General features: G+C 32.3%; 1 protein-coding gene across 5 annotated transcripts in view; it reads right to left on the bottom strand.

The window, feature by feature from the left end:
- The window catches only part of LOC141446654 (uncharacterized), a 28,092-nt gene that overhangs the window by 11,293 nt on the left and 4,222 nt on the right, over positions 1–12,577 (bottom strand). For 4 of the 5 annotated variants that reach the window (XM_074113265.1, XM_074113266.1, XM_074113263.1 and 1 more), the window contains exons 3-6: positions 12,438–12,488; positions 11,308–11,781; positions 9,852–9,947; positions 1,375–1,434 (exon numbers count right to left, since the gene is read on the bottom strand). In XM_074113265.1, the coding sequence (XP_073969366.1) occupies positions 1,375–1,434; positions 9,852–9,947; positions 11,308–11,781; positions 12,438–12,488 (681 nt within the window). Of the gene's footprint in view, positions 1–1,374; positions 1,435–9,851; positions 9,948–11,307; positions 11,796–12,437; positions 12,489–12,577 lie in introns of those variants that run through there. The other variant, XM_074113267.1, reaches the window with a different exon arrangement.

The raw sequence follows: 12,577 nt of genomic DNA, 5'->3' as shown, positions 1-12,577 counted from the left end.
TCTATGAGAGTAATCCTTAGCTAGTCTTTTCATTTCTCTCGCTAAATTGTTGTTGTCAAGGTTCAAACTTTGCCTATAATTGCTATATGCAGGACATTCTAAAAACAAATGAACGATATTCTCACGCTGACCTCCATTACAAACCATACAAAATTTATTTGAATCTATTTTATACATAATATTTTTAACAGTAAACTTCAGTACATAAGGTTCTCACATTCTGAATTGAAAGAATAATTATATGAAATGATTATTAGTTATTAATTTAGTTAATTTACTATATGATTGTATTATTTGTTTATTAAGATAAGAGTTTTTTGGTAAAAGTAGAAAATTTTGTTGTAATCCATGGAAATTAAACTTTGTTTATACTTCTCTAACAGCATGCGACCATGGGACTTATTTTTTTTATAAAGGATACCAAATCTTTACATTTTCTAGATTTACATTCAGAAATAAATTTGAAGTTGTAAATAAAACTAACTGAGAAAGACACAATTTAGAATAGTTCTGAGAATTAAGATTTACAATTTTTAACAACAGGTTAAGAGCAGATTTAGCTATGCGTCCGTCAAGTTGGTATGGCCACTTTGTTTTGCTAATAACTTCCGTAATTTAGCGGCACAAACGATGAAACTTGGTGAATCGCCGGCACAAACGATGTGCAAAATTTGGTTAAAAAACTCGGTGGTGGCCATACCAACTTGACGGACGTTTTAGCTATAGCATAATGAATCCTTAATCGTCCAATCTCCAGAAATTAAAGAATTGAAAGGAATTCAATAACTTTGTGGTTAAGACTCTTTAAATCTTTTCGAACGGACTAAAAAATCTGGGATATGCAGCCCAGAGGAATATTTAACTTTTTGCATGGCTTACGAAAAATTAAATTGTTAGTATCAAGGCAAAATAAAAGTGAAGTTTAGGGTTAAACATTTTTTTTTTCCCCTCATTCCAATTAGTAGAGAAAATTTCGTCTTTTTGTTTAGCAGGTAAATTTTCTCATAACTGAATGATTAAATCATTAGTTATTTTCATGATGAGTTGAACCCTTTCTGCATAAAGCATTGCTTACAGTGAGTAGACCCTACACGAAAGTCTTTCTAATTAGGTTTTCAAGAAATAACTGTTACTTAAATAAACTCCAACTTGTAATTTGGATTAAAATCCATTATGTTTCACATTTAATTCAGCAAGCCTTATCTATTAATTCTTTAGAACCCAAAAGTTAAATGATATTTGATTGTTCACTGTTAGTAAAATATAGCGAGAAACGTGGACAAAAGTACTCTTTATAAATATAATAATTATAAAATCTAAAATTAATCACATTATGACTAGGCTATTATTTTGTTTATTGCAAGTACTACTCACTTGCCGCAGCAACTTCTTCCGCCGGAGTCACAATTCTTACTTTTTTCTTAGGACGAGCGCCTGAAAAAATGAATAATGGATTAACAAAAAAACGCAAATTTAGTTCACAGTTTATGAACATTAAATCTAAGCTTACAAATTGTGCAAATTTGAGATTTTCAGAACACTAAAAGAACTTAAATTGACTGGCAACTTATTTTTTTTCATGGCATTATTTTGTTAAGAATACAAAAATAAATAAACAGAAGACTCTTGGTACCTTATGGTGGTTTGGAGGTCTGAGGTGTACACAGGTGGGAATCAAGGAAGTCTTAGTACTAAAGGGTTGTGAGAACCACCTAAGTAGAAATCTTACTCAGCCTGCCGCTATTACACTCTTACTTCCCGGATGAAACCAACCAGGCCTCAAGTAATAATCTGATCATCAAATGATGTTTGACGAGCTGGCGCTGATCCGATCCTGGATCCAGGCATCCTAGATGTTCTGGACTACGGAAAAAACTGAATGAACGTAAAAAGTTGGAAAAAATATTTATGTAAGATTAAATTGGAATTGGAAGACTGAATAACAGTCACGGAATGTTAGTCCAATTAACAGCCTAAGGTGCCCATAATATATGGAAAAATGGTCATAGGTGTAGGATGATGCAAAATTGCGCCTTGTGTCACGTTTCTGCAACCTTCTGTGACTACAGTAAAACAGGTGGGTACAATGCGGCTTACTTTTCCTTATCAAATATGGCCGACCGGCCGTTTGGCGCATTTTTGTCAATACATTAAAGAAATGTTACAAAATATGTGATCGTTAGGCCGAAGGCTTTTTGTGACTCTGCTCTAGAGGATAAGAATAATTATTTTCCCTTCTAATTTAACTTCTACAATGTTTACAACATTATTTTGTCTCTTTCTTGAAGGTACAATTAGTTTTTCAAATGTTTAAATCTTATATGCCTTATATTTATGGTTTAGTACATTGTTTTGTGCACACATAACAATAATATCATAAATAATAATAATATTTTATTAAAACTACTATTATTAAAACTGTCCAGTAGGACAGTTGTGTAAAAGTTGATCGTCAAAAACTGCACGAAAAAGCGTAACGTTGAAAAACACCCAACTTTGACAATGTTTTTCTCTTTTCTATAAAAGATAAAATTACCAAAATTTCTTTGAAATATAGGGCAAATCCTCGTTTATAACTGTAATTTTTATGCTAGAACGCAGATCGAATAGATTTCGAGAAAAAAAATTGCCGAAAATGAGCAAAAACGGCATTTTCAAAAATTCTTCTTCTTGTTACCTTCTGTTGTAAACAACGTAGCGCCTAAACACGTGAACCGATTTTCATGAATGAGGTATAGTAATCGTAGTATAATTTTTCTTATTTTTCTTAAAAACAAATACTGCATTCAAAAATTTAATTTTCCTCTTCACCTAAAAATAACTTTTTATTTTATTCAAAACATATTCTCAAGGAAATTGTTCATGAGGATACTTTGGGGAACGAAACTATATAAATTCTTTAAATAGATCTCTACAGTTAAAGGTATAAGTGTCAATAAACAATTATATGTACATAACTTTTTAGACAATAAGTTTTTGTTAAGGAAATAGCTAATGAGTTATAGAAGGTTAAAGTTTGGAGCTTTTTAAATTCGTACCAATTTCAAAAGTTTATACCACTTTTCGTTCTCATCAAATATTTGTATTGTTATGATTTTATTAATTCCATTACCGTGTTGTAAAGAAAAGTGAGCTCTATAACTGATATAAATTGCAATGTTTTAGTGTTAAACTTATTGAGACATAAGAGGTTAAAGATAGGAGGTTTTCAAATGACTTCAAATTTCAAACCTTAATATCTCTATTTCTACTGATCAGATTTCAATGATTTCTTTACCAAATAGTAGAAAAAAGTTTCCTCTATAACCGATATAAATCGCAATATTCTAGTGATGTTAGATAGTGAAACATTGAAGTTTAAAAATTGGGGGTTTTCAAATGACTTCAAATTTCAAACCTTAATATCTCCATTTCTACTAGTCAGATTTCAATGATTTCTTCACCAAATTGTCGAGAAAAGATTCCTCTATAACCGATATAAATCGCAATATTCTAGTGATAATAGATAGTGAAATATTGAAGGTTAAATAAAATTGGGGGTTTTCAAATGACTTCAAATTTCAAACCTTAATATCTCTATTTCTACTAGTCAGATTTCAATGCTTCTTCACCAAATTGTCGAGAAAAGATTCCTCTATAACCGATATAAATCGCAATATTCTAGTGATAATAGATAGTGAAATATTGAAGGTTAAATAAAATTGGGGGTTTTCAAATGACTTCAAATTTCAAACCTTAATATCTCTATTTCTACTAGTCAGATTTCAATGCTTCTTCACCAAATTGTCGAGAAAAGATTCCTCTATAACCGATATAAATCGCAATATTCTAGTGATGTTAGATAGTGAAACATTGAAGTTTAAAAATTGGGGGTTTTCAAATGACTTCAAATTTCAAACCTTAATATCTCTATTTCTACGAGCCAGATTTCAATGATTTCTTCACCAAATTGTAGAAAAAAGTTTCCTCTATAACCGATATAAATCGCAATATTCTAGTGATGTTAGATAGTGAAACATTGAAGTTTAAAAATTGGGGGTTTTCAAATGACTTCAAATTTCAAACCTTAATATCTCCATTTCTACTAGTCAGATTTCAATGATTTCTTCACCAAATTGTCGAGAAAAGATTCCTCTATAACCGATATAAATCGCAATATTCTAGTGATAATAGATAGTGAAATATTGAAGGTTAAATAAAATTGGGGGTTTTCAAATGACTTCAAATTTCAAACCTTAATATCTCTATTTCTACTAGTCAGATTTCAATGCTTCTTCACCAAATTGTCGAGAAAAGATTCCTCTATAACCGATATAAATCGCAATATTCTAGTGATAATAGATAGTGAAATATTGAAGGTTAAATAAAATTGGGGGTTTTCAAATGACTTCAAATTTCAAACCTTAATATCTCTATTTCTACTAGTCAGATTTCAATGCTTCTTCACCAAATTGTCGAGAAAAGATTCCTCTATAACCGATATAAATCGCAATATTCTAGTGATGTTAGATAGTGAAACATTGAAGTTTAAAAATTGGGGGTTTTCAAATGACTTCAAATTTCAAACCTTAATATCTCTATTTCTACGAGCCAGATTTCAATGATTTCTTCACCAAATTGTAGAAAAAAGTTTCCTCTATAACCGATATAAATCGCAATATTCTAGTGATGTTAGATAGTGAAACATTGAAGTTTAAAAATTGGGGGTTTTCAAATGACTTCAAATTTCAAACCTTAATATCTCTATTTCTACGAGCCAGATTTCAATGATTTCTTCACCAATTTGTAGAGAAAAGATTCCTCTATAACCGATATAAATCGCAATATTCTAGTGATGTTAGATAGTGAAACATTGAAGTTTAAAAATTGGGGGTTTTCAAATGACTTCAAATTTCAAACCTTAATATCTCTATTTCTACGAGCCAGATTTCAATGATTTCTTCACCAATTTGTAGAGAAAAGATTCCTCTATAACCGATATAAATCGCAATATTCTAGTGATGTTAGATAGTGAAACATTGAAGTTTAAAAATTGGGGGTTTTCAAATGACTTCAAATTTCAAACCTTAATATCTCTATTTCTACGAGCCAGATTTCAATGATTTCTTCACCAATTTGTAGAGAAAAGATTCCTCTATAACCGATATAAATCGCAATGTTCTAGTGATGTTAGATAGTGAAACATTGAAGTTTAAAAATTGGGGGTTTTCAAATGACTTCAAATTTCAAACCTTAATATCTCTATTTCTACGAGCCAGATTTCAATGATTTCTTCACCAAATTGTAGAGAAAAGATTCCTCTATAACCGATATAAATCGCAATGTTCTAGTGATGTTAGATAGTGAAACATTGAAGTTTAAAAATTGGGGGTTTTCAAATGACTTCAAATTTCAAACCTTAATATCTCTATTTCTACGAGCCAGATTTCAATGATTTCTTCACCAATTTGTAGAGAAAAGATTCCTCTATAACCGATATAAATCGCAATATTCTAGTGATGTTAGATAGTGAAACATTGAAGTTTAAAAATTGGGGGTTTTCAAATGACTTCAAATTTCAAACCTTAATATCTCTATTTCTACGAGCCAGATTTCAATGATTTCTTCACCAATTTGTAGAGAAAAGATTGCTCTATAACCGATATAAATCGCAATATTCTAGTGATGTTAGATAGTGAAACATTGAAGTTTAAAAATTGGGGGTTTTCAAATGACTTCAAATTTCAAACCTTAATATCTCTATTTCTACGAGCCAGATTTCAATGATTTCTTCACCAATTTGTAGAGAAAAGATTCCTCTATAACCGATATAAATCGCAATGTTCTAGTGATGTTAGATAGTGAAACATTGAAGTTTAAAAATTGGGGGTTTTCAAATGACTTCAAATTTCAAACCTTAATATCTCTATTTCTACGAGCCAGATTTCAATGATTTCTTCACCAAATTGTAGAGAAAAGATTCCTCTATAACCGATATAAATCGCAATGTTCTAGTGATGTTAGATAGTGAAACATTGAAGTTTAAAAATTGGGGGTTTTCAAATGACTTCAAATTTCAAACCTTAATATCTCTATTTCTACGAGCCAGATTTCAATGATTTCTTCACCAATTTGTAGAGAAAAGATTCCTCTATAACCGATATAAATCGCAATATTCTAGTGATGTTAGATAGTGAAACATTGAAGTTTAAAAATTGGGGGTTTTCAAATGACTTCAAATTTCAAACCTTAATATCTCTATTTCTACGAGCCAGATTTCAATGATTTCTTCACCAATTTGTAGAGAAAAGATTCCTCTATAACCGATATAAATCGCAATATTCTAGTGATGTTAGATAGTGAAACATTGAAGTTTAAAAATTGGGGGTTTTCAAATGACTTCAAATTTCAAACCTTAATATCTCTATTTCTACGAGCCAGATTTCAATGATTTCTTCACCAATTTGTAGAGAAAAGATTCCTCTATAACCGATATAAATCGCAATATTCTAGTGATGTTAGATAGTGAAACATTGAAGTTTAAAAATTGGGGGTTTTCAAATGACTTCAAATTTCAAACCTTAATATCTCTATTTCTACGAGCCAGATTTCAATGATTTCTTCACCAATTTGTAGAGAAAAGATTCCTCTATAACCGATATAAATCGCAATATTCTAGTGATGTTAGATAGTGAAACATTGAAGTTTAAAAATTGGGGGTTTTCAAATGACTTCAAATTTCAAACCTTAATATCTCTATTTCTACGAGCCAGATTTCAATGATTTCTTCACCAATTTGTAGAGAAAAGATTCCTCTATAACCGATATAAATCGCAATATTCTAGTGATGTTAGATAGTGAAACATTGAAGTTTAAAAATTGGGGGTTTTCAAATGACTTCAAATTTCAAACCTTAATATCTCTATTTCTACGAGCCAGATTTCAATGATTTCTTCACCAATTTGTAGAGAAAAGATTCCTCTATAACCGATATAAATCGCAATATTCTAGTGATGTTAGATAGTGAAACATTGAAGTTTAAAAATTGGGGGTTTTCAAATGACTTCAAATTTCAAACCTTAATATCTCTATTTCTACGAGCCAGATTTCAATGATTTCTTCACCAATTTGTAGAGAAAAGATTCCTCTATAACCGATATAAATCGCAATGTTCTAGTGATGTTAGATAGTGAAACATTGAAGTTTAAAAATTGGGGGTTTTCAAATGACTTCAAATTTCAAACCTTAATATCTCTATTTCTACGAGCCAGATTTCAATGATTTCTTCACCAATTTGTAGAGAAAAGATTCCTCTATAACCGATATAAATCGCAATATTCTAGTGATGTTAGATAGTGAAACATTGAAGTTTAAAAATTGGGGGTTTTCAAATGACTTCAAATTTCAAACCTTAATATCTCTATTTCTACGAGCCAGATTTCAATGATTTCTTCACCAATTTGTAGAGAAAAGATTGCTCTATAACCGATATAAATCGCAATATTCTAGTGATGTTAGATAGTGAAACATTGAAGTTTAAAAATTGGGGGTTTTCAAATGACTTCAAATTTCAAACCTTAATATCTCTATTTCTACGAGCCAGATTTCAATGATTTCTTCACCAATTTGTAGAGAAAAGATTCCTCTATAACCGATATAAATCGCAATGTTCTAGTGATGTTAGATAGTGAAACATTGAAGTTTAAAAATTGGGGGTTTTCAAATGACTTCAATTTTCAAACCTTAATATCTCTATTTCTACGAGCCAGATTTCAATGATTTCTTCACCAAATTGTAGAGAAAAGATTCCTCTATAACCGATATAAATCGCAATGTTCTAGTGATGTTAGATAGTGAAACATTGAAGTTTAAAAATTGGGGGTTTTCAAATGACTTCAAATTTCAAACCTTAATATCTCTATTTCTACGAGCCAGATTTCAATGATTTCTTCACCAATTTGTAGAGAAAAGATTCCTCTATAACCGATATAAATCGCAATGTTCTAGTGATGTTAGATAGTGAAACATTGAAGTTTAAAAATTGGGGGTTTTCAAATGACTTCAAATTTCAAACCTTAATATCTCTATTTCTACGAGCCAGATTTCAATGATTTCTTCACCAAATTGTAGAGAAAAGATTCCTCTATAACCGATATAAATCGCAATGTTCTAGTGATGTTAGATAGTGAAACATTGAAGTTTAAAAATTGGGGGTTTTCAAATGACTTCAAATTTCAAACCTTAATATCTCTATTTCTACGAGCCAGATTTCAATGATTTCTTCACCAATTTGTAGAGAAAAGATTCCTCTATAACCGATATAAATCGCAATATTCTAGTGATGTTAGATAGTGAAACATTGAAGTTTAAAAATTGGGGGTTTTCAAATGACTTCAAATTTCAAACCTTAATATCTCTATTTCTACGAGCCAGATTTCAATGATTTCTTCACCAATTTGTAGAGAAAAGATTCCTCTATAACCGATATAAATCGCAATATTCTAGTGATGTTAGATAGTGAAACATTGAAGTTTAAAAATTGGGGGTTTTCAAATGACTTCAAATTTCAAACCTTAATATCTCTATTTCTACGAGCCAGATTTCAATGATTTCTTCACCAATTTGTAGAGAAAAGATTCCTCTATAACCGATATAAATCGCAATGTTCTAGTGATGTTAGATAGTGAAACATTGAAGTTTAAAAATTGGGGGTTTTCAAATGACTTCAAATTTCAAACCTTAATATCTCTATTTCTACGAGCCAGATTTCAATGATTTCTTCACCAATTTGTAGAGAAAAGATTCCTCTATAACCGATATAAATCGCAATATTCTAGTGATGTTAGATAGTGAAACATTGAAGTTTAAAAATTGGGGGTTTTCAAATGACTTCAAATTTCAAACCTTAATATCTCTATTTCTACGAGCCAGATTTCAATGATTTCTTCACCAATTTGTAGAGAAAAGATTCCTCTATAACCGATATAAATCGCAATATTCTAGTGATGTTAGATAGTGAAACATTGAAGTTTAAAAATTGGGGGTTTTCAAATGACTTCAAATTTCAAACCTTAATATCTCTATTTCTACGAGCCAGATTTCAATGATTTCTTCACCAATTTGTAGAGAAAAGATTCCTCTATAACCGATATAAATCGCAATGTTCTAGTGATATTAGATAGTGAAATATTGAAGGTTAAAAATTGGAGGTTTTCAAATGCCTTCAAATTTCAAACGTTTATATCTCTTTTCGTACTGGTCAGATTTCAATGATTCCTTTACTGAATTGTAGAGAATTGATAGCTCTATAACTAATATTAATTGCCATGTTTTTCTATTAATAATTATTGAGATATAGAAGGTTTGAAGGATATAGAATAAATCTGAGGAATCAGATTTCTATGATTCCTTAACTGAATTGTAGAGAAATGCTTTTTTTTTCAGGCAGGCTTTAGGTCCAGCTACCTAATTATGTATTTAGACGGAGGTGTCTAGCAAACTACTTTTCAATGAATTCTTTTATTAACTATTATTTTGTGTACCTTTTGGCGTTTAATCAACCCTTATACTTAACATTTTAAACTGTAAGTTTTTGTTAAAGAGATATAAAATCCAAGGCCTAGGCCGAGAATGAAACTCAGGACCTACGTAGCTTAACTTTGCGGGCCTCGCTTCAAACAGTTCAGCTACCGTGGCATCTAAAAGACCTTTATCCTACAGAAATTATTTGTAAATCTATATCACCGACAGTATCATGGAGAAATGTTCATGGTACAAAACAGTAAATCAAGTCAAGTTATTATGACAGAAAGATGTGCTATAGTATTTCCACTGGCAACAAGAGGAGATACATGGCTTAAAAAGCTTCTTACCACCAACTGCTCCCTGTTCATTCAGACGTGTTGCTGTGGTCTGTCCTTGGGATGCGGCGGTCGCTGCTAACTGCGCATTCACTTCCCCGATCATATCTGAAATAGCACATTGAAAAATTATTTTCCTTTAGCGATGAAATATCTGAAATATATTTACAATTTTTGTTAACACCTTCAACTGTTTCTTGTTTTTATTCTGGCAACTTTCTTTATTCAGTGTTTAAGTAGGAAATTGGTTAACCCTTAGTAATAGTTCTAGAGAGGTTTACATACACTATTATAATGTAAAACAGGAACAAAAACCACCCCAATCAAACTTAAAACAAAGAAAATGCGAATTGAACAAAATGTAATATTCCCAATAGAAAAAAGGAAAATAGTACGAAATTAAAATATTAAAAAGTATTAAGATAGCAGTGGACCATCTCTAATTTTCTGTGGAGGAGAGTTTTCTGCTGCATCTTCTTGAAGCAAACAATTCTAATCGAACGTTGGGAAGTCGCAGGAATTCCCAATTCTTGAAGGTAGTTTTCAGACTCTTCTTCTTACAGTGTTTGCTAAACACCATTTGTATTTTTCTCTTACAGATTCTTTTTACAGGGCAACCATATTTAATTTTTTGATGAATGAATGCCTGGTTAGTTTTGTGCCTGGGTATTGATGAAGTTCTTCCAGATCTTGAACTTGAAGGAAATCGACGGCAACATGAACGCCGACGAAATTATTACACCTAACTGGATGCGGAATCTTAGTTAGGAATAATATGAATCCGTTAAATGCGCATGCTATCAGCTGATGAATCGGAGGTTTATAGAACGGCAAACTCTCTGAACAGTTGTATAATATGAATCCAGGATTCGAAGCGAGTTCGTCACACTTGCTAGCTATGAGTACTGCATCTTCAACCGAATCAACATATCAGTACGATAAACAATTTTTTTTTTCGGAGTCTTTAACTTTTTTACCACTGACTTGAAGCCGTGTATGCGCACGGAATTGAAGCAGTCCGACTATTACCGCTTTAAGTATTCGATAAATGAAAAGTTTGTAGCCACTGATTTTCCCTCACCTTTAGCTTTCGATTACTGGACGGAGACGTCACACAGTTCCGGAGTATAATTGGTGCTGGACATTAGTGTTTTTCTAAGCTTTGATTCAGATAACTTTATTTAAATGTTAACGAAAAATTTGAAGATATCTTTTAGACAACGAAGCCCAATAAATTGTGTCTATAAAAGTGTTCAACTACTTTCGACCAAAACTTTAAAACATGAAACAAATTAAAGTGATTTGTAATAATTAATACAAACAAATTAAAAGATACTCTGTATTCCTTGCATCTACGCAAATTCCTTGTGTCTATGCAAATTACGACCGGTTATTTATCCATTAAAAAAAATATTAAATAGCAATTCTAAGGATTCTAAAAATAAGTGAAATCCAAAAAGAAACTCACTGTTGCGTTTCTTGAGTATTGAAACTGGTTTTGGTGAAGGGGGTTGAGCGGGAAGAGCTGGAGGTGGTGGACAAGGGGCACCCGCTGCAGGACGCTGTAAAAGGGAGGGACCGCGCCCAGCTGCAGGACGTGGACAGGAGCCGCTTGCTGCCGTAGTACGTGGAATAGCCCCGCCCGCTGCAGCAGGTCGAGGAATGGTGCCGCCCGCTGGGCGAGTTCGTGGAATCGCCCCACCTGAAGTGGGAGGCCGTAGACCGCTGGTCCCAGCTACGGGTGGACATGTGCGGGCGGCTGGGGCAGGAGGTGGACAGGTGGCGCCCGCCCGATTAGCGCGAGCAGTGGCTCCCCAGACAGTGGGCGGAGGTCTCGCCGCTGCAGCTGCTGTTGTTGCTTGCGTCAACCTCTGTCTTGGAGTAAGTCTTGCTTGGCTGGGTCCAGCACCACCTTGTACCGCCGCTCGCAATCTTGCCATTCCTCAAACAACAACACTTAACATTAATATTAATTAAATTTGCTTAAAATGAAAAGTTGTGATAAATTTGGATTATCGAGGTATCGGGCCATAATAAAGAAATTAATTTTTTTTAGCCGTACCCTTCAGGGTTTTACTCTTGCAAAACAAATAATAGAAACTAAATTCGGAGTACAAGAAAAAAGGAAAAATAAATATAAAATCATAATAATATATTTTAATAGCTGGTTAGAAAACTTGGAATTTGTTTCAAATAGAGTTGTTACAAGATCTACGAAAATTTAATGAACATATGTATGATGTTTCAAAAAAAAATTCTTGGCGCCTTTTTTGAGAAACCCCTAAAAACATTTTTATGGTTGCTAGAGGTTGGTAAACAAAATTTCAACCACAAAATTTCTGAAAAACGAATATTTTCTGGCCAAAGGTCAGAATACACACAATAAAAATGTTCACTTTAAAACGAGGATCCAACGTGTTCTAACGCTGGGGGGGGGGGAGAATTTTGAAGAGAAAGTAAGCTGCTATATCCCACATGTTAGCTAGCTTTCTGCACCTCTGATTGCAATCAAATTAGATATGTTTTAAATCTCGATCAAGGCAATACAAATCTGAGACTTATTTATCGATAAAAAAATTAATGGAAAGCGATACATACTCTCCTCTTGTTCACGTTCAAATGGAGTCAATGTTCTTCTTCTTCTTGTAGCTGGAAACAATTAAGACATTTAAGAAATGTTATTTACCTAAAACTGGCATTAATCATACTTATACTTCAAACAATCATAAAATGGATGG

The sequence above is a fragment of the Rhodnius prolixus genome, unplaced genomic scaffold (genome assembly GCF_049639745.1).
Source record: "Rhodnius prolixus isolate KJV_2025 unplaced genomic scaffold, Rpr scaffold_7, whole genome shotgun sequence".
Classification (NCBI taxonomy): Eukaryota; Metazoa; Arthropoda; class Insecta; order Hemiptera; family Reduviidae; genus Rhodnius; species Rhodnius prolixus.
This window is presented reverse-complemented; position numbering and strand designations above follow the sequence as displayed.